We start from the raw sequence: 23,395 nt of genomic DNA on the forward strand, positions 1-23,395 counted from the left end.
GGATTTGAGTGTCACAATGGGCAGATGTTCACCTCATCAAGGTGACGCGAATAACTCACTTTGGATGCTGTCACATGTTCAACTCACAAAAACAAGGCCGAGGTTTCACGGGGTCAAGAACACTGCTATTTGCCAAATGTCTATGCCTGCGATGTATTGCATACACCAATTGAAATGCATTAATGAAACGTATCAAAGTGTCGTGCAAAACACACGTATGGGTCAAGGTTTGAACCATACTTTCAAGTCCACTACATATCTCTGAAACATAATGAATTCGGTCGCGTTTTCAGAACAGATAAAACACGTTATAAACACTTGCTGAATCCGCAAAAATCGGTCAGACTCGAGAAGAAATGTCTCGAAATAAGGCTTGTTTTATATTGACATGTCGCGAGTTTTACTGGGCTTCTTGCATCACTCAAACTAATGTTCATGGAATTATCCCAATATTCATTAATAAACTGCTTGTTTCTTTTGTATAAAGTTTTTTGTTTTGGTCTTCATTTCAGTCTATGATTGTTACCACTCACTGTCCAGACTTTGTTAATAAATGCTGGGACACAAGTGATGTTATGGTGAGCAGTGGTCATATAAACTACTTAAGCCCCCAGAAGACTCGAATTCCAGTTAACTCGTGCTTCACTGACCTTTCCAATGCAGTAATCCTATCATTTGATGCATTTGGTATGTTTATGGATTTGTATTTGTGTCGGGTTGTGTCTCGTATTTACTGTCGTTTTGGCCTTGTGCCTCTAAACAGGACATGTTTGATTTTTTCCCTACTGGGATTTCACTGCAGTTATCATTGCAATATTATAAAATGAAATTCCCTTTTCTACATTATTCTTCAATGCAAAACTCACCATATACTCTGTTTAGACATTTGAAAAGATATCTATAAACATCATAGCTAATCCCTTAACATTGGAGAAAGTTAAATAAAATGTAAATAAATAATGATGACCGGTTCATTTTCGTTTATTGACCGGGTGTTCGCCTTAAAACCCATTAACATAATCCAATCAAATCAAATTTATATCAATATATTTCATACAAGTGCAAAACTACTAAGTAAACACATATCATTTCAGGAATAAACTAACAAAGAATGACATTAAAAGAAAATACAAACTAATAGGTACTCAACTAAACAATTCATGCAGGCAACATGTGCCAACATCGCCGTCTCCGACTCAAAAGCCAATCTGACGGGTACACCAAGTCGTTGCAGTTGCTTTCTGGTAAATGGCTCATATTTGGGTAGCACGTTCAAACATCATCCGCTCCGACTTAAAAGCCAATCTGACGATTAGAACAAGTCGTTGCAGATGATTTCTGTTAAATGATTTACATTCGGGAAACACATTCAATCATCGCCCACATCGCCAAATCAAACGCCAATCTGACGGTTAGACTAAGCCATTGAAGTTGTTTTCTGGTAAATGAGTCCCAGTTGGGCAACATGTTCCAACATCGCTTCTTTCGACTCAAAGGCTAATCTGACGTTAATACCTAGTCGATGCAGTTGGTTTCTGGTAAACGGTTCACATTTGGGCAACATATTCCAACATCGCCCGCTCCGGCGCATACGCCAATCTGACGGTTACAAAGACGTACGTTGCAGTTGAATTTTGGCAAATGAGCCACATATGGGCAACATGTTCCAAACATCGCTCGCTCCGAAATAAACGCAAATCTGACGGTTAGACCAAATCGTTGCAGTTGGTGTCTGTTAAATGATTAACTTTTGGACAACATGTTCAAACATCGCCCGTTTCGATTTAAAAGCCAATCTAACGGTTATATCAAGGCATTGAAGTTGCTTTCTGGTAAATGGTTCACATTTGGGCATCAAATTCAAAACATCGCCCACTCCAAATCAAACGCCAATCTGACGGTTAGACTAAGCCGTTGCAGTTGCTTTCTGGTAAATGCGTTACATTTGGGCAACATGTTCCAACATCGCCCGTTTCGGCTCAAAAGCCAAGCTGTCGGCTAGATCAAGTTTTTGCAGCTGCTTTCAGGTAAATGGTTCACATTTGGGCAACATATTCCAGCATCGCCCGCTCTGGCTCAAAGGCCAATCTTACGGTTAGACCAAGTCGTTGCAGTTGCTTTCTGATCCCGTCCCTTACTTTCAGGGGTGAAGCAATATCCATGTACACATACCCTGCCCTATGCTTCATGCCCTTTAGTTCCACTTTGTTGAGGAATTCTTCAATCCCATTTGCTCTTAGCTTGCACTTTCTGTAAATACAAACATGATATAATACTTACATGGCAAATTTCATCAAATATCTGTCAAAGTCTTGTATAGGACTATTAGTATTATACATCTGGGAGCAATATCCTCCGAAGTTAGACATTGGTATGTTAAGTGCAATTAATAATAACATTGATTAAAAAGGGCAGAATAAAAAATATAACGCGAATATTACATTATTGGCTTGCCTACAATCATAAACGTACACTATACCTGTATTCAATGCACAGTCAACTAATAAGAAACAAGTGATACTCACTCAACTATGAAATGTTCGGGTCGTAATTTACATCCGATGACAAATACGTCTTCTAAAAGTTTGTAAATGGCAGATCCTGAAACAGACGTAAATCAATATTATAACAAGGAATGTGAAAAATGCCCCTGATTTGGCCTTGTCGGAGTGACAGTCGATTGTCCTATGTGTGTGGCCTTGAACTTTGCGTCGAGAGTACAAACGCATATGCACGAAACACATTCCGATGCGGCTGTACATTTCTGTGAAGTTTGATAGAAATTTGAATAAAATTGACTTAAGTAAACAGAAGCAGACTGGATATCTTGCAAAGTTTGGCTATCAATCTTGAAACACGAATGAATGGGAAAACATTTATGAACACATGGGGAAAACACTTCTCGGGAGCAAAGGTAACTTGCATTTATTTCGGTTAAGATCTACATGAAGTATATACAATATGAATTTCCCAAAATGTGCCAAGTAGTCCATGATCAGCCAAAGAAGCGTACATGAAAACATAATCAAACCCCAGGTTTTCCACTTTGTTATAAAGCTTTATACATGATGTCTGTCTTTGCCCTTTTCAAGACCTTTAGATTAAATACAACTCTCGCTCGTAACTAATTTATAAGAAAAAAATCGCCGATTTAAATGTTCAAATTCAAATCGATGGAACTGGACTGACGGCAACAGGAATATGGCTTCCGCACCACCAATTCAACGCTAGGAACTACAAGATAAAAGTCGAAACAAAATAACCCTGCTTAAAGGCTCATGGTTCAAGGCCTAACAGACACTGAATGAGTGACACAAAACAACAGACACATTACCTAAACATATCTTTACTGAATGATGGGGTTACCATTTCAAACGGTCTGCGTAACAGTTTATAGGGGATGAATCTAGTTTGCAAGCACGCACACTCTTAATTATCCCAACATTTAAAGTTAAACAAGTTACGATCACCTGTACCGTGCATACAGAGTTGAATACATTTTCAGACCTCGCCATGGTGTCTGTTAAATATTTCAAATTACTAAGTATGTGTATCTTATTCTTTGTCCGTCATTAAGTTTCTCACCTAGATGAACATTCCGCAGCCTAAAAAACTCCAAACAGTTCAGCTCTTCTATAGCTTCAACGAATCCCAAAGCCATCGTATCTGAAATGAATTCACAGATATAAATAAAACAGATGCACAAGGCATACGGCATGATTTCGTGCGAGTCAACGTATTTCTAATTTTTTTAAACATTTGATCAAGGAATGAAATAAGTTAGAGCAAAGATATACGATATTCTCACCGTTAGAGCATAAATCACACAGACTAAGGCACACAAGTGCTGGATTAGTTCTTAGAGACGTGGTCAGATTATTTAAGAACACTCTGCTTTGAAATCTTTCCCCCAAACAGCCCAACTGCATGGTCTTCAAACGACCATTGCTGAAAATAGTAAATATCTTCTTTACGGCATTACATCCATATATTAATTCATTTCATAACTTTTTTAACATCAATTTTTCATAGAAATTTGTGCTTATAGAAACTAGGCGATTTTTCTACTTACCATTTGCCAATGACATCCGACAGAAGTTCCTCGTAAATGCAGCTAACGTCATTGCAATTTTCCGACATGTCCACAAAAGTTATTCCTGTCATACAAGCATTAATCTTCATGAAGTCTTTTATAGGACGCCACGTGTCGGGAGTCAAATCCATACCAACCAAGTCTAAATACTCAACAGCATTGACTGGACCTAAAAAAGAAAAGTGGCTTGTATATCATGACACATGCATAAATGCAATTAAATTTATTTCTATAAATCATTCAATACTTGACTAGTACATCATTGCGAGGCGGTCACTACAACCGTGACTATGCAGAGCATGTGGTTAAGTACCTTATGACTGACCCTAAAAGAAATTAGAATGCTTCTTTCCTAGTAATAATTCATGTATATAACGATTTTTATTTCGGATTTCAAGTTACGTTCAGCAGTTACTTATCGATTATTTTACTCCTGCAATGTATTAAATAAACTTGCTAAACCATAATTAACGACATTATCAGTTCAAACTATCATCTGTTGTTTAAATAAACAGGTTACCAAGGGACATAACTCGGTAATTAACAGCCAGCGTTAATGACATTCGGGCATTTGGACGAGGGCAACAAGGATTATGACAATTCCTCGACTTTCCAAGTACAAAAAGCAACCAAAACTATAACGATTTTAAAACTTAATGAACATGTACTTGCCTCCATTCAGGGAGTCTAACCACTGAATTTTCTTTTGCGGCCCATCTAAACCAAGGTATTGGAAAGGAAGCCGTTCTTGATCAGTGCTGGTGAATAACAGAACATACACGGTAGGGGCTTCGTTGATGCACCAATCATTAATATTTCCTTCAGTGTTACGCATTTTAAAAATGCAAATCGAGATACACAAACTGGACAAAGCAATGTATTTGTACGTGTGTACAATTTGCGCTTATGGCTGATTATTAGGAAGAAATTATCCTTCGAGTGCCGATTTACATTATATACAACACAGAAAACACAAACCTGTATATGGAATATATTGGTACCAGGACAAGTGAAAAGAAGTCTACTTCACCTCTGTATGGGTTATTGCATGATATCTTCAAGTGCTGGAGGTTCCGTGAATTCAACAACATAGGTAAATTGTCCAAAAACACTGAAACAACAAGGGACAAAATCATACTCAGTAAAGAACTTCAACTGTTTGCATAACTTCAAACTCCGAATTAGCAATATACACCTTCAAATTTAACTCCGTGCCTCCCCTAAACAAACGATATTTAAGAGTGAAATGTAGCCTAAGTATGCAAACTTTTGAAATCAGCATTCGTTAATTATATAATAAATCCAATCTAAATATTTTAAGCAACACTTAAAAAAACTAAATCATCCCGCTTTACCTTTCCTGTGATTTCCGACACTGATATCAATTTCTAAATGTATCAAATACGGCATGTTCCAGATGAATTTAAAACAACTAATGTCATAGTCTCCAAGAAACTTCAGGTCAATAGCATGGATTCCTTTACGACATTCCTTTGTTACACCTGAAGAAGCAATGGGTTCTTTTACAAACGCGCCAGCTACAGAACTGGATTGAGCACTGTGGCGTCCAAGGTTTGTACAGGATTCTGTAAGTGTTGACATAAATGGAACTAGCAGGTCTGAAAGACACAAACCGCTCACTTCATCCAAATCGTCATGTTTCACGTGCAATGTGAGATGCGCCAGCTTTCCGTGCAAAACCAACGATTCTAAAAAATCCTTGACGTTGTGAGCATCTTCATGTGGAACATTAAGGGGTGCACCGAATATATCCATGGAAACTAAACTCTTTTGCAAAGAAGGTATTTTTTTGAAAAGAGGCCTGTCTTTAGAAAATGTCTTCAATTCTCCCCAGCGTAAAGAAATATCATACACATGTGTAAAGTAAAGGACAGTTCTACTCAAAAGATCAAAATCTGCAAAACAAAATATAAAATATGAGTAAAAATTAAATAACACGTTGATCAAAAACAATTACGATAAACTTGTGTATTAATAACTGTATAATAGAAATAACATTCCAGAAATGCCTGAATCTGTATAGGAAGGCTCAAAATCTTGTTATAAAAATACTGTTACACTTAATAGTGTTTTACCAGTAATGCCTGAGGTCTTCATGTCGACGGGGAACATTGTACAGATCTGTTTCAGCACCAACTGCCCAGTCGCCGGCACTGGGTTACCATGGAAACAAGCACAGTCATGACTGCCTGATGTCATTTTGAACAGGAAGAAGTGAAGAGACATGTTGATGGAAAGCATGTGCTGGAGCCATACACTTCTAGTGACAACACCTGCATGATGGTTTAAAGAAAAAAAAAGCGTCACGATATATATATATATATATATATATATATATATATATATATATATATATATATATATAAATATATGTGTATAAAATAACTTCGAATTGTATCATTTATATGAATATAACAAAGTAATTCAGCTGAATCAACACTAAGTACAAGGGTCCTCAAATTCAAAAATATGCATTTCATTCATTTTTAGGTTTTAAATACGCATGCATGTATTACTGACTGAACGATACATTCTCACCTTTATCTGTTAGTACTTGTGCAAGTTGCAAAAGGTCCTCTGTGCTTAGATACTGGCACACAACTTGCAAAACCTCGCTGGGTAGTTCTAAAAAATAACTGCACTTTACCGCTGTTTGTTTCACAATACCGTCACTAAGATGGAAACGCAGGCATCCATACCCAAGGTCAAACTCTAGTATCATTGGGTGAGAAGCTTGAGCATGTTTACCTTTAAAGCTGCACTCTCACAGATTGAACGTTTTGACAACTTTTTTTTGTCTTGGAACGGGCCAATTTTTGCGAAAATCCATGGAAACCAGTTATATAAGACTGCTGACAAAAAATTAGATCGCAGATTTTTATATCTTAGATCAAAAATTGATGTTTTATGATATTTCTTAAACCGTTAGTAACAGTTTTAAGCCATAAAACATTAATTTTCGAAATGGAAACACTGTCAGGAACCTTATATCATTGGTCTACAGATATTTACCCAAATATTTGATATTTCCAAGACAAAAAAAGTTGTAAAAACGGTATATCTGTGAGAGTGCAGCTTTAAATGGGGCTTAGGATTAGATAACTAAGTCTTAGAACTTAATTTAATTTCCCTTAAAGTGTTTATTGAACAAAATGTTACCAAATGTATCTTCGTGTTTCAGCAGTTGTGGATGTTTGGCCAAGGCAGCTGCACACATATGGAGCAGGCTTCTATCACTACATTCCAGTGGTTGTAACAATGGTTGTAACAGTCTCATCATGGAATCCTCCATTCCTGCTTTCAGATTTATCCTATTTGTAAGAATTACATATATATGTTACATGTGGGTTTTTTTCTTTATAGAGCAAATAGTTATATTCTTTAAAAGCACTTCTTTACCATTTTTGACAAGGCATCATGAAAACTTCCTATGGCATAAGCAAGAATCACAAAATAGCATCTTAAATGAATAGTCTTAATTGTCTAGACTAGGCTCCATATATGAATTAATAATTAATTGCAACATGCCTTTTTTTCTATCTAAAACACATGCATGGCAGCGAATCAAAGCGTATTTCCTTCGTATAGTATTTAAAGCTGAATGACTGGTGATTTCAAAAACAGGCTGAACATGCTGGTTCTACTGGATATACTTTTTTATAATACATATTTTGTGGTTACTTTATCAATCACACAGTGGTCACATTCAACCAATTTCATTTTTCTTATAAGTAATGTAACTTATTTCAAACGATGTTTATTGTTAAAGGGACTATACACCAGACTGGCATCAAAAAAAGATTTTTCTGTAACGAATCTCAGGACAATTATTTAATAGAATGTGTTACGCTTTGATATCATAATTGTATAAAAAAAAAGGACCAAAATGTAAAAAAAAAATTGTGTCGGAGACCGGGTTCGAACCCGTGTCGCCAAAATTGCAGTCCAGTGTTGTATCCACTGTGCTACGAAGGCTTAGTTCAAACGAGTGGTATATTTAAGCTATATATCTAACAAGTGGAACTTTCTTCCTATATTTGGTGTGGAGGTCGTTAAGCACTACAAATGTTATTTCGCATGCAAATCGACTATAAAATATATAGGAAACTAATTAAGGGGTCTCTGACCTTTAGGGGCCAATCAAGGTGGTTATCCCAAACTACCAAAATAAAACAAATATTCTTTTTTTATATTTACATATAGTTAATCCATTAATGCCTCCAAACAATAGCATTGTGACATTAAAAACTATGTCCAGCGTTTAAATATGAAAATGTGGATTTTAAATAATTCCGAAAAGGATATCAAAGGCAATAGTGGTCATCATGGACTTAAATACTTTCTCCATGATTCAATGTAAAATTGTACAGTATGTTTTGATGGCATTTTTTTTTCATTTTAATCATCAATCAATTATTAGCTACATTATGTTCAGACAAAAAAGTATAAGTGATTCCCAGTGAAAATATGTAAAAAAAAATGACATTTTTATTTCATTTTCACTATTTAAACACAATACTGTACAGACTGTGGGGATGGCTCTAAAATCGTAATTTTCTGCATGGTTTTAAGCTATTTATACCTACCATGGTCATATCACGTGATAACATTGATAAGCCAATCACGCATAAGGAATAAATTCTACTAGGTAGACATACCTAGTAATATTTTTAATGGAAAATTACGAAAAAACTGCAAAAAAAAATTAATTGTAAACTATGTGGTACTTCAGTTAGTTCCAATGCATTGTACACATCGATACCAAGTTAATGTCTGTTTTCGACAATTTTCCTTTTTTTCCCGCTGTTTTATCATACGTACAGTCCCTTTAAAAGTGCAGTTTTAATAAAACACGAAAAATAAAGGGTTACCCTAAAGAGCAAATTCCACCAACTCGGAGGTAACTACTCAAGGTTACATATGATTTCGACTGCATATTGGTTAACTGACTTTAGAAAATATAGGAAATTCATTCAGTGGTGTATGACCAAAATTATTGGAACACATCACGAAAATGTATTATATTGACTTATTACAGGTATCTTAGTAGGAGTAAGTAAATTATATGGCGTTTGTCTGACTAAACGCATCATAATAAGATATTTATTTTGACTAATACAGAATGAAACATGCTACAATTGGTTAAATATATAAATTAAAAACAATTTTTACCCGATTACTGTTTATCTTTTTGTTTTCTTTGCATTACTTCCCTTAGTCGAATACCGACATTGACTATCGGTTACACAATACTATATATGCAGGGTTCAATATACTGTTTTTGAAACCTATTTTTATAATAGCATTGGTCGTGTTCAAGGCATCACGCACATTAAACAAAACACAATTTCAAAATGTCCAAGCATAAAAATAAATGAGTATTACTGCAGTTTAATTATTTGAATATGAAGAAAAAATAAATACTTTTAGGTTAAATGTCATTTAAATGTACAGGCCATATCAGGGGATCCAACGTGAAATGTGTTCGCCGAATTTAAAGTGAGGGAAATTGTGTGAAGCCGAATAAAATGGCGGCGTTGAAAGGAATTTCGGTGTTTCAAGGATGTATTTTCACCTGGTAAGTAAGTTATATCACCTTTCTCGCAATATAAATACGCCTACCCGGAGACCACACGTGTAAGCGTCTCTCGGTTTTTAACCTATGTTTCTAGAGGCCTTTACAAAAAAGTTATTGAATGTATAAGCTGAACGATTGATTGTTTACAAAGTGAAAATAGAAAATTGCGCGACTTGAAACGGTGTTTTCGGCCCTAGTTTACCATTGTTGTACCTGTTTTAGCTATTTGTTATTGAATATTTGCTCTATTTATCTTTTCGACCGCTACTGCACTTACATGGGTATTATACGGCCGATTTTTTCATGTTTAAACACCTTTTATGTTGGGCGACGAAGTTTTATGCAGTTTTTGTGTGAAGCAGAATCAGAATATACATGCGTTAATAAAAGTTTAATTAAGACATGAGCTTTAACACATGTTAATAATTAGAACAAAAGGAAATTTGAACGTACCGTGTATTTGTTATGCAAAATTACTTGTATAGTATTCCAGCAATTCATCTATATGAACTCGGAAATCAAATTATTACTCGGTAAATAAATGTAAGAACTCTTGATGTAACACGAACGTCCCGCAATACGGCAAATACAATGAATGCAATATTATCAGTCTAATTTTATCTTACCAACGAAAATACGTTTTAAAGCAATTTAAGTCTACCCATACCCATACCCAACCCCACCAACCCCGGCAGTTGTCTTGCAATGGATCTTTGGGTACAACGCTAAATAACAAAATATATGTATGAAATAAATGTTATGATATAATAATAAAGCACAATGACTTACTTTCACTGAAATGTACTGATATTTATGTTGTCTAAGCTGGTCTAAAACAATTTGTTAAGAGTATATGGTATTCTTATCAATGCAGGATTATAGATAGTGGAATTTCACGCAAATGTATAACCCACTCAACTATTTATTCTAGACCCTTTAAGACTACCTTAACATTGGTACACGTATTTCAGTGAACGTAAGTTATTGACCGCAGTGAAGTGTTTATACCCTCAACATCGTCTATGAATTAAAAAGAGGCTGTGGGGTCTTCCCATACGATAAATTTATCTTCGGTCAGTGTAAAATGGTGAATTTTAGAGTATACAATCTTGCTAAAATAGTACACAGGTGTATCTGGACTGTAATTTTGCATTAAAAACACGCGGTATGTTCTAATCGGGTACCACATTTTTTTTTTTTATTTATATTAAAATTTGTCTAAAGAACGCTATTAATGTTGCACTCACACAGATATTCCGTTTTTACAACTTTCTTTTATTTTTTGTCTTGGTAAGAACAATTATTTGCGTAAGTAATAGTAAACTGATATTAAAAGATTGTTGATCAAAAATCAGATCGCAGATTAGTTCCGTAAAAATAATATTTTATTGCTTAAACCGTTCCTAACGATTTAAAAAAAAAGCATAAAACATATTTTTTTTAAATTTAATTATAATTTTTTGTCGGCAGTCTTATAAAGCGGGTTCCCATGGATTTTCGCAAAAATGGCGCGTTCCAGGACTTAAATTAAAAAGTTGTCAAACCGTTTAATCTGTGAAAATGCAGCTTTAAAGCACGCTTATTCTGATTCTGCTTCACACAAAATCTGCATAAAACTTCGTCGCCCAACATACAAGGTGTTTAAACATAAAAAAAATCGACCGTATAATACCCATGTAAGTGCAGTAGCGGTCGAAAAGATAAATAATGTAAATATTCAATAACAAATAGCTAAAACAGGTACAACAATGGTAAACTAGGGCCGAAAACACCGTTTCAAGTCACGCAATTTTCTATTTTCACTTTGTAAACAATCAATCGTTCAGCTTATACATTCAATAACTTTTTTGTAAAGGCCTCTAGAAACATAGGGTAAAAAACCGGGAGACGCTTACACGTGTGGTCTCCGGGTAGGCGTATTTATATTGCGAGAAAGGTGATATAACTTACTTACCAGGTGAAAATACATCCTTGAAACACCGAAATTCTTTTCAACGCCGCCATTTTATTCGGCTTCACACAATTTCCCTCACTTAAAATTCGGCGAACACATTTCACGTTGACCCCCTTCATATGCCACTGAAGCAGGAGTTTATTCCCTCCAAATGAAGGTGCTGACACATTGGACCCGCCAAGTATCCTGATTAGATCGTTTTTTCTGACACACGGCTGCTGCTGTTTGCGATCCTAACATTTAAAAAAAACATTAACATAGGCTGACCATCACCGACATCGATTGTGACAATAAGAAAAAAATAACACACTACGATCCGCATAACCATGAGTTACAATATAATTTTAATACATGTATGAAAACATTTGAAACTCGCCACAAGTTTCAGGCACGTCAAAAGCTGATGAATAATGCAACAAAGTCCCCTGACCGGGCCTGTCCCACAGAAAGACGACATAAACTACGGTATCAGTAATGACCTTGTTTGGCGCTCGACATTTAAAGGGTAATACTGAGGAAATGGTATACTCCGTACAATTTCAAACCCGGTAGAGCTGTATTCTGCGTATCAGTGCTTTAAATCAACCGGCAAGATAATATACCAATGTGGATGTGTATTCGCAATTGCCGTTTCTTTAATGTTATTAGACAAATTGGAAATGTTGTACAGTCTTAGTTCAATCAATCCCAGGTGTCTTTCGTATTTGCCCTATCCGACCCTGGTGGGGCAAACCTTGCAGCCCGATAGTAAAACAAGGGTTCTTACGGGCCGATACCTTCATTGTCCACATTCCTGACCTAAATGTAGCCGTTAAATAGATTACTTTTACTTCTCTGGATGAAAACAGCAACAACAACATTTTACTAATACAGGTCACAATATGTTTCACATAATTTTTAAAAGGAGGTGGAGACTGACACTACTGTTGGACATCGCGCAACGATACTTGTTATGACATGACGTCAACTGAGTGGAATGTGGCCGTACTGCACTTTAATGGAATACAAACTACCCTAGTTTGCAATATGTATTGCGTGTGGATTTATGATTTGTATATGATCAATTTTGATATCATTTTCTGACACACAGGTTAACAAAGTTCTCGGTAGAGCAAATCGTTTTGCTGGCACAAGTATTCGTATTACCCGTGCTTTCCATGGCCTTGAGAACTTAAGGAGGCTTCCGCGAAATTCGCTGTACAGAGAAAGGAAAAATTGCGTTTCCGGCCGCACTAACGGCCGTGTATTTAGGGACGTGTTTCCTAGTTGATACCGAATCATATATGACGCGAGGAATGCATACTTTAGTCGATGTAGAAAACGCAAGGAGGAGGTTTACAGCCGCTTGAGCATCCATAGACAGTTACTTCCGAACCACATTATTCGAAGTCTACCACGACCTGGCTGTTGATGTGCATGTTCACTTTGTGCAAAAATCCAGTAAACGAATGTTAAAACTTGCCTCGCCGGACAACGGGTTTCCCGGTATGGTGACCTATATGGGAAGGTAAGTGTATGTGTCCTCTACAACACATACTAGGTGATTCTCCGCCTGCTCCACCCTAGTGTGTACCAGACCCAGCCGAAAAAGGGGTTTCTACCGTTTAAGGCCCAAATGAGTTTTCTCAGAATGGTGATTTCTAGGATGGTAGGGTAGCGTGTCACATACAGCTCTTAAAAGTTTGTTCTCCACCTTCTCCACTGTAGTTCGTACAATCCAAAGCCGGGAAACCAGTTTTCTACCGTTTAGGTCTCAAGTTCGCGATTTGTTTGCGAGTTGGTTCTCAACCTATATAGCTCGGTAAGAGAAAAAATAAAGGCGACCTGATAATAAATTTATAGTTCCGACCAAAAACGAAATCCGGTCGAAAAACTAAATCTTTGTATATTCTCCGGATAATTCTTTAAGTTATCCGGCTGACATCACGCACCTGCAAATTCTTTCGCATGCGGTTAACAGAACATTCCAGTGTCAAATTATCTGGGGAAAAAATGAGTAAGGCTTTATGGTGGCAAATTAATAATACACGTACAATACATGTGTTTTCTTTGAAAGTGTTTGTTTTTCAATATTCCGTTACCAATCTCTTTAACCATATCTCTGTAAAAGCAATGCAATGGCCTGTTATAACTTGTCCAACAAATTATGTAGGAACGGCCAACCTAATCGACATATATTCAAAGAAAATCATTTTAAATGTGATTAAAAAAGTTCCAATAATGAATCAAAATCAATACAGATGGAGCGGACTACACCTGTAGAGTCAGTCATGCTGGTGGTCTATGTACAGATGGAGTGGACAACTACTGTAGAGTCAGTCATGCTGGTGGTCTATGTACAGATGGAGTGGACAACTACTGTAGTGTCAGTCATGCTGGTGGTCTATGTAGAGATGGAGTGGACAACTACTGTAGTGTCAGTCATGCTGGTGGTCTATGTAGAGATGGAGTGGACAACTACTGTAGTGTCAGTCATGTTGGTGGTCTATGTAGAGATGGAGTGGACAACTACTGTAGTGTCAGTCATGCTGGTGGTCTATAGAGAGATGGAGGGGACAACTACTGAAGTGTCAGTCATGCTGGTGGTCTATGTAGAGATGGAGTGGACAACTACTGTAGTGTCAGTCATGCTGGTGGTCTATGTAGAGATGGAGTGGACAACTACTGTAGTGTCAGTCATGCTGGTGGTCTATGTAGAGATGGAGTGGACAACTACTGTAGTGTCAGTCATGCTGGTGGTCTATGTAGAGATGGAGTGGACAACTACTGTAGTGTCAGTCATGCTGGTGGTCTATAGAGATGGAGGGGACAACTACTGAAGTGTCAGTCATGCTGGAGGTCTATGTAGAGATGAAGTGGACACCTACTGTAGTGTCAGTCATGTTGGTGATCTATGTAGAGATGAAGTGGACAACTACTAAAGTGTTAGTCATGCTGGTGGTCTATGTAGAGATGGGGTGGGCAACTACTAAAGTGTCAGTTATGCTGGTGGTCTATGTAGAGATGGAGTGCACACCTACTGTAGCGTCAGTCATGCTGGTGATCTATGTACAGATGGAGTGGACAACTACTGTAGTGACAGTCATGTTGGTGGTCTATGTAGAGATGGAGTGGACAACTACTGTAGTGTCAGTCATGCTGGTGGTCTATGTAGAGATGGAGTGGACAACTACTGTAGTGTCAGTCATGTTGGTGGTCTATGTAGAGATGGAGTGGACAACTACTGTAGTGTCAGTCATGCTGGTGGTCTATAGAGAGATGGAGGGGACAACTACTGAAGTGTCAGTCATGCTGGTGGTCTATGTAGAGATGGAGTGGACAACTACTGTAGTGTCAGTCATGCTGGTGGTCTATGTAGAGATGGAGTGGACAACTACTGTAGTGTCAGTCATGCTGGTGGTCTATGTAGAGATGGAGTGGACAACTACTGTAGTGTCAGTCATGCTGGTGGTCTATGTAGAGATGGAGTGGACAACTACTGTAGTGTCAGTCATGCTGGTGGTCTATAGAGAGATGGAGGGGACAACTACTGAAGTGTCAGTCATGCTGCAGGTCTATGTAGAGATGAAGTGGACACCTACTGTAGTGTCAGTCATGTTGGTGATCTATGTAGAGATGAAGTGGACAACTACTAAAGTGTTAGTCATGCTGGTGGTCTATGTAGAGATGGGGTGGGCAACTACTAAAGTGTCAGTTATGCTGGTGGTCTATGTAGAGATGGAGTGCACACCTACTGTAGCGTCAGTCATGCTGGTGATCTATGTAGAGATGGAGGGGACAACTACTGTAGTGACAGTCATGTTGGTGGTCTATGTAGAGATGGAGTGGACAACTACTGAAGTGTCAGTCATGCTGGTGATTAATGTAGAGATGGGGTTGACAACTACTGTAGTGTCAGTCATGCTGGTGGTCTATGTAGAGATGGAGTGGACAACTACTGAAGTGTCAGTCATGCTGGTGATTAATGTAGAGATGGGGTTGACAACTACTGTAGTGTCAGCCAGGCTGGTGATCTATGTAGAGATAGAGTGGACAACTACTGTAGTGACAGTCATGCTGGTGGTCTATGTAGAGATGGAATGGACACCTACTGAAGTGTCAGTCATGCTGGTGATTAATGTAGAGATGGGGTGGACAACTACTGAAGTGTCAGTCATGCTGGTGGTCTATGTAGAGAAGTGGTGGACAACTACTGAAGTGTTAGTCATGCTGGTGGTCTATGTAGAGATGGAGTGGACAACTACTGTAGTGTCAGTCATGCTAGTCCTTAATGTAGAGATGGAGTGGACACCTACTGTAGCGTCAGTCATGTTGGTGGTCTATGTAGAGATGGAGTGGACAACTACTGTAGTGTCAGTCATGCTGGTGGTCTATGTAGAGATGGAGTGGACAACTATTGTAGCGTCAGTCATGTTGGTGGTCTATGTAGAGATGGAGTGGACACCTTCTGTAGTGTCAGTCATCCTGGTGGTCTATGTAGAGATGGGGTGGACAGCTGCTGTAGTGTCAGTCATGCTGGTGATCTATGTAGAGACGGAGTGGACAACTACTGAAGTGTCAGTCATACTGGTGATCTATGTAGAAATGGAGTGGACAACTACTGTAGTGTCAGTCATGCTGGTGGTCTATGTAGAGATGGAGTGGACAACTACTGTAGTGTCAGTCATGCTGGTGGTCTATGTAGAGATGGAGTGGACAACTACTGTAGTCTCAGTCATGCTGGTGATCTATGTAGAGACGGAGTGGACAACTTCTGAAGTGTAAGTCATGCTGGTGATCTATGTAGAAATGGAGTGGACAACTACTCTAGTGTCAGTGATGCTGGTGGTTTATGTAGAGATGGAGTGGACAACTACTGTAGTGTCAGTGATGCTGGTGATCTATGTAGAGACGGAGTGGACAACTAAGGAAGTGTCAGTCATGCTGGTGATCTATGTAGAGATGGAGTGGACAGCTACTGTAGTGTCAGTGATGCTGGTGGTCTATGTAGAGATGGGGTGGACAACTACTGAAGTGTCAGTCATGCTGGTGATCTATGTAGAGATTGAGTGGAAAACTACAGTAGTGTCAGTCATCCTGGTGGTCTATGTATACATGGAGTGGACAGCTACTGTAGTGTCAGTCATGATGGTGATCTATGAAAAGATGGAGTGGACACTTACTGTAGTGTCAGTCATCCTGGTGGTCCATGTAGAGATGGGGTGGACAACTAATGTAGTGTCAGTCATGCTGGTGATCTATGTAGAAATGGAGTGGACAACTACTGTAGTGTCAGTCAAGCTGGTGGTCTATGTAGAGATGGAGTGGACAATTACTGAAGTGTCAGTGATGCTGGTGGTCTATGTAGAGATGGGGTGGACAACTACTGTAGTGTCAGTCATGCTGGTGATCTATGTAGAGATTGAGTGGAAAACTACAGTAGTGTCAGTCATCCTGATGGTCTATGCATACATGGAGTGGACAGCTACTGTAGTGTCAGTCATGCTGGTGATCTATGTAGAGATGGAATGGACAACTACTGAAGTGTCAGTCATGCTGGTGATCTATGTAGAGATGGAGTGGACAACTACTGTAGTATCAGTCATGCTGGTGATCTATGTAGAGATGGAGTGGACACCTACTGAAGTGTCAGTCATGCTGGTGATTAATGTAGAGATGGGGTGGACAACTACTGAAGTGTCAGTCATGCTGGTGGTCTATGAAGAGAAGTGGTGGACAACTACTGAAGTGTTAGTCATGCTGGTGGTCTATGAAGAGATGGAGTGGACAACTACTGTAGTGTCAGTCAAGCTGGTGGTCTATGTAGAGATGGAGTGGACAACTACTGTAGTGTCAGTCATGCTGGTGGTCTATAGAGAGATGAAGGGGACAACTACTAAAGTGTCAGTCATGCTGGTGGTCTATGTAGAGATGAAGTGGACACCTACTGTAGTGTCAGTCATGTTGGTGATCTATGTAGAGATGAAGTGGACAACTACTAAAGTGTTAGTCATGCTGGTGGTCTATGTAGAGATGGGGTGGACAACTACTAAAGTGTCAGTTATGCTGGTGGTCTATGTAGAGATGGAGTGGACAACTACTGTAGCGTCAGTCATGCTGGTGATCTATGTAGAGATGGAGTGGACAACTACTATAGTGACAGTCATGCTGGTGGTCTATGTAGAGATGGAGTGGACACCTACTGAAGTGTCAGTCATGCTGGTGATTAATGTAGAGATGGGGTGGACAACTACTGAAGTGTCAGTCATGCTGGTGGTCTATGTAGAGAAGTGTTGGACAACTACTGAAGTGTTAGTCATGCTGGTGGTCTATGTAGAGATGGAGTGGACAACTACTGTAGTGTCAGTCATGCTGGTCCTTAATGTAGAGATGGAGTGGACACCTACTGTAGCGTCAGTCATGTTGGTGGTCTATGTAGAGATGGAGTGGACAACTACTGTAGTGTCAGTCATGCTGGTGGTCTATGTAGAGATGGAGTCGACAACTATTGTAGCGTCAGTTATGTTGGTGGTCTATGTAGAGATAGAGTGGACACCTACTGTAGTGTCAGTCATCCTGGTGGTCTATGTAGAGATGGGGTGGACAGCTGCTGTAGTGTCAGTCATGCTGGTGATCTATGTAGAGACGGAGTGGACAACTACTGAAGTGTCAGTCATGCTGGTGATCTATGTAGAAATGGAGTGGACAACTACTGTAGTGTAAGTCATGCTGGTGGTCTATGTAGAGATGGAGTGGACAACTACTGTATTGTCAGTCATGCTGGTGATCTATGTAGAGACGGAGTGGACAACTACTGAAGTGTCAGTCATGCTGGTGATCTATGTAGAAATGGAGTGGACAACTACTCTAGTGTCAGTGATGCTGGTGGTGTATGTAGAGATGGAGTGGACAACTACTGTAGTGTCAGTGATGCTGGTGATCTATGTAGAGACGGAGTGGACAACTAATGAAGTGTCAGTCATGCTGGTGATCTATGTAGAGATGGAGTGGACAGCTACTGTAGTGTCAGTGATGCTGGTGGTCTATGTAGAAATGGGGTGGACAACTACTGTAGTGTCAGTCATGCTGGTGATCTATGTAGAGATTGAGTGGAAAACTACAGTAGTGTCAGTCATCCTGGTGGTCTATGTATACATGTAGTGGACAGCTACTGTAGTGTCAGTCATGCTGGTGATCTATGTAGAGATGGAATGGACAACAACTGAAGTGTCAGTCATGCTGGTGATCTATGTAGAGATGGAGTGGACAACTACTGTAGTATCAGTCATGCTGGTGATCTATGTAGAGATGGAGTGGACACCTACTGAAGTGTCAGTCATGCTGGTGATTAATGTAGAGATGGGGTGGACAACTACTGAAGTGTCAGTCATGCTGGTGGTCTATGAAGAGAAGTGGTGGACAACTACTTAAGTGTTAGTAATGCTGGTGGTCTATGTAGAGATGGAGTGGACAACTACTGTAGTGTCAGTCATGCTGGTCCTTAATGTAGAGATGGAGTGGACACCTACTGTAGCGTCAGTCATGTTGGTGGTCTATGTAGAGACGGAGTGGACAACTACTGAAGTGTCAGTCATGCTGGTGATCTATGTAGAAATGGAGTGGACAACTACTCTAGTGTCAGTGATGCTGGTGGTGTATATAGAGATGGAGTGGACAACTACTGTAGTGTCAGTGATGCTGGTGATCTATGTAGAAATGGAGTGGACAACTACTGTAGTGTCAGTCATGCTGGTGGTCTATGTAGAGATGGAGTGGACACCTACTGAAGTGTCAGTCATGCTGGTGATCAATGTAGAGATGGGGTGGACAACTACTGAAGTGTCAGTCATGCTGGTGGTCTATGTAGTGATGGAGTGGACAACTACTGTAGTGTCAGTCATGTTGGTGGTCCATGTAGAGATGGAGTGGACAACTTCTGTAGTGTCAGTCATGTTGGTGATCTATGTAGAGATGGAGTGGCAACTACAGTAGTGTCAGTCATGCTGGTGATCTATGTAGAGATGGAGTGGACAACTACTGTAGTGCCAGTCATGCTGGTGGTCTATGTAGAGATGGAGTGGACAACTACTGTAGTGTCAGTCATGCTGGTCCTTAATGTAGAGATGGAGTGGACACCTACTGTAGCGTCAGTCATGTTGGTGGTCTATGTAGAGATGGAGTGGACAACTTCTGTAGTGTCAGTCATGCTGGTGGTCTATGTAGAGATGGAGTGGACAACTATTGTAGTGTCAGTCATGTTGGTGGTCTATGTAGAGATGGAGTGGACACCTACTGTAGTGTCAGTCATCCTGGTGGTCTATGTAGAGATGGGGTGGACAGCTGCTGTAGTGTCAGTCATGCTGGTGATCTATGTAGAGACGGAGTGGACAACTACTGAAGTGTCAGTCATGCTGGTGATCTATGTAGAGACGGAGTGGACAGCTGCTGTAGTGTCAGTCATGCTGGTGATCTATGTAGAGACGGAGTGGACAACTACTGAAGTGTCAGTCATGCTGGTGGTCTAGGTAAAAATGGAGTTGACAACTACTGTAGTGTCAGTCATGCTGGAGGTCTATGTAGAGATGGAGTGGACAACTACTGTAGTGTCAGTCATCCTGGTGATCTATGTAGAGACGGAGTGGACAACTACTGAAGTGTCAGTCATGCTGGTGATCTATGTAGAAATGGAGTGGAAAACTACTCTAGTGTCAGTGATGCTGGTGGTGTATGTAGAGATGGAGTGGACAACTACTGTAGTGTCAGTGATGCTGGTGATCTATGTAGAGACGGAGTGGACAACTAATGAAGTGTCAGTCATGCTGGTGATCTATGTAGAGATGGAGTGGACAGCTACTGTAGTGTCAGTGATGCTGGTGGTCTATGTAGAGATGGGGTGGACAACTACTGTAGTGTCAGTCATGCTGGTCATCCATGTAGAGATTGAGTGGAAAACTACAGTAGTGTCAGTCATGCTGGTGATCTATGTAGAGATTGAGTGGAAAACTACTGTAGTGTCAGTCATGCTGGTGATCTATGTAGAGATGGAATGGACAACTACTGAAGTGTCAGTCATGCTGGTGGTCTATGTAGAGATGAGGAGGATAACTACTGTAGTGTCAGTCATGCTGGTGATCTATGTAAAGATTGAGTGGAAAACTACTGTAGTGTCAGTCATGCTGGTGATCTATATAGAGATGGAATGGACAACTACTGTAGTGTCAGTCATGCTGGTGATCTATATAGAGATTGAGTGGAAAACTACAGTAGTGTCAGTCATCCTGGTGGTATATGTATACATGGAGTGGACAACTACTGTAGTGTCAGTCATGCTGGTGGTCTATGTAGAGACAGAGTAGACAACTACTGAAGTGTCAGTCATGCTGGTGATCTATGTAGAGATGGAGTGGACAACTACTGTAGTATCAGTCATGCTGGTGATCTATGTAGAGATGGAGTGGACACCTACTGAAGTGTCAGTCATGCTGGTGATTAATGTAAAGATGGGGTGGACAACTACTGAAGTGTCAGTTATGCTGGTGGTCTATGTAGAGAAGTGGTGGACAACTACTGAAGTGTTAGTCATGCTGGTGGTCTATGTAGAGATGGAGTGGACAATTACTGTAGTGTCAGTCATGCTGGTCCTTAATGTAGAGATGGAGTGGACACCTACTGTAGCGTCAGTCATGTTGGTGGTCTATGTAGAGATGGAGTGGAAAACTACTGTAGTGTCAGTCAAGCTGGTGGTCTATGTAGAGATGGAGTGGACAACTATTGTAGCGTCAGTCATGTTGGTGGTCTATGTAGAGATGGAGTGAACACCTACTGTAGTGTCAGTCATCATGGTGGTCTATGTAATGATGGGGTGGACAGCTGCTGTAGTGTCAGTCATGCTGGTGATCTATGTAGAGACGGAGTGGACAACTACTGAAGTGTCAGTCATGCTGGTGATCTATGTAGAAATGGAGTTGACAACTACTGTAGTGTCAGTCATGCTGGTGGTCTATGTAGAGATGGAGTGGACAACTACTGAAGTGTCAGTCATGCTGGTGATCTATGTAGAGACGGAGTGGAAACCTCCTGTAGTGTTTGTCATCCTGGTGGTCTATGTAGAGATGAAGTGGACACCTACTGTAGTGCAAGTCATCCTGGTGGTCCATGTAGAGATGGGGTGGACAACTAATGTAGTGTCAGTCATGCTGGTGATCTATGTTGAGATGGAGTGGACAACTACTGTAGTGTCAGTCAAGCTGGTGGTCTATGTAGAGATGGAGTGGATAACTACTGTAGTGTCAGTCATGCTGGTGGTCTATGTAGAGATGGAGTGGACAACTACTGAAGTGTCAGTCATGTTGGTGGTCTATATAGAGATGGAGTGGACAACTACAGTAGTGTCAGTCATGCTGGTGGTCTATGTAGAGATGGAGTGGACAACTACTGTAGTGTCAGTCATGCTGGTGGTCTATGTAGAGATGGAGTGGACAACTACAGTAGTGTCAGTCATGCTGGTGATCTATGTAGAGATGGAGTGGACAACTACAGTAGTGTCAGTAATGCTGGTGGATCATGTAGAGACGGAGTGGACAACTACTGAAGTGTCAGTCATGTTGATTGTCTATGTAGAGATGGAGTGGACAACTACAGTAGTGTCAGTCATGCTGGTGATCTATGTAGAGATGAGGTGGACAACTACTTATCAGTCATCCTGGTTGTCTATGTAGAGATGGAGTGGACAACTACTGTAGTGTCAGTCATGCTGGTGATCTATGTAGAGACGGAGTGGACAACTACTGAAGTGTCAGTCATGCTGGTGATCTATGTAGAAATGGAGTGGACAAATACTCTAGTGTCAGTGATGCTGGTGGTCTATGTAAAGATGGAGTGGACAACTACTGTAGTGTCAGTCATGCTGGTGATCTATGTAGAGACGGAGTGGACAACTACTGAAGTGTCAGTCATGCTGGTGATCTATGTAGAGATGGAGTGGACAGCTACTGCAGTGTCAGTGATGCTGGTGGTCTATGTAGAGATGGGGTGGACAACTACTGTAGTGTCAGTCATGCTGGTGATCTATGTAGAGATTGAGTGGAAAACTACAGTAGTGTCAGTCATCCTGGTGGTCTATGTATACATGGAGTGGACAGCTACTGTAGTGTCAGTCATGCTGGTGATCTATGTAGAGATTGAGTGGACAACTACTGTAGTGTCAGTCATGCGGGTGGTCTATGTAGAGACGGAGTGGACAACTACTGAAGTGTCAGTCATGCTGGTGATCTATGTAGAGATGGAGTGGACAACTACTGTAGTATCAGTCATGCTGGTGATCTATGTAAAGATGGAGTGGACAACTACTGAAGTGTCAGTCATGCTGGTGATCTATGTAGAGATGAGGTGGACAACTACTGTAGTATCAGTCATGCTGGTGATCTGTGTAAAGATGGAGTGGACAACTACTGTAGTGTCAGTGATGCTGGTGGTCTATGTAGAGATGGAGTGGACAACTACTGAAGTGTCAGTCATGCTGGTGGTCTATGTAGAGATGAGGTGGACAACTACTGTAGTGTCAGTCATGCTGGTGGTCTATGAAGAGATGGGTTGGACAACTACTGTAGTGTCAGTCATGTTGGTGGTCTATGAAGAGATGGAGTGGACAACTACTGTTGTATCAGTCATGTTGGTGGTCTATGTAGAGATAGAGTGGACAACTACTGTAGTGTCAAGTCATGCTGGTGGTCTATGTAGAGATGGAGTGGACAACTACTGTTGTATCAGT

The 23,395-nt window shown here is 40.0% G+C and overlaps 1 protein-coding gene across 1 annotated transcript; it reads right to left on the reverse strand.

Moving 5' to 3' along the window:
* Positions 1-971: 971 nt before the first annotated feature.
* On the reverse strand, positions 972-9,321 carry LOC128227087 (uncharacterized). Its single transcript, XM_052937293.1, has 12 exons — positions 9,287-9,321; positions 7,274-7,425; positions 6,653-6,739; positions 6,190-6,387; positions 5,449-6,009; positions 5,072-5,204; positions 4,766-4,851; positions 4,073-4,262; positions 3,809-3,948; positions 3,586-3,666; positions 2,526-2,601; positions 972-2,250 (listed from the first exon to the last, which is right to left on the reverse strand). The coding sequence occupies exons 2-12, from the start codon at positions 7,404-7,406 to the stop codon at positions 2,037-2,039; spliced, it is 1,899 nt and encodes a 632-aa protein (XP_052793253.1). The 5' UTR covers positions 7,407-7,425; positions 9,287-9,321; the 3' UTR covers positions 972-2,036.
* Between the last annotated feature and the right edge of the window lie 14,074 nt (positions 9,322-23,395).

This window comes from Mya arenaria, chromosome 3, assembly GCF_026914265.1.
Source record: "Mya arenaria isolate MELC-2E11 chromosome 3, ASM2691426v1".
NCBI classification, from domain to species: Eukaryota; Metazoa; Mollusca; class Bivalvia; order Myida; family Myidae; genus Mya; species Mya arenaria.

Bases quoted from the DNA above. Each gene is read 5' to 3' on its own strand.
- LOC128227087 (XM_052937293.1), bottom strand. From the start codon at position 7,406: ATGGAGGATTCCATGATGAGACTGTTACAACCATTGTTACAACCACTG. The intron at 6,010-6,189 runs GTAAAACACTAT...TTTGTTTTGCAG, and splicing joins GAAGACCTCAGGCATTACTG to ATTTTGATCTTTTGAGTAGA. The intron at 2,602-3,585 runs GTGAGAAACTTA...CGTCTGTTTCAG, and splicing joins GCTGCGGAATGTTCATCTAG to GATCTGCCATTTACAAACTT.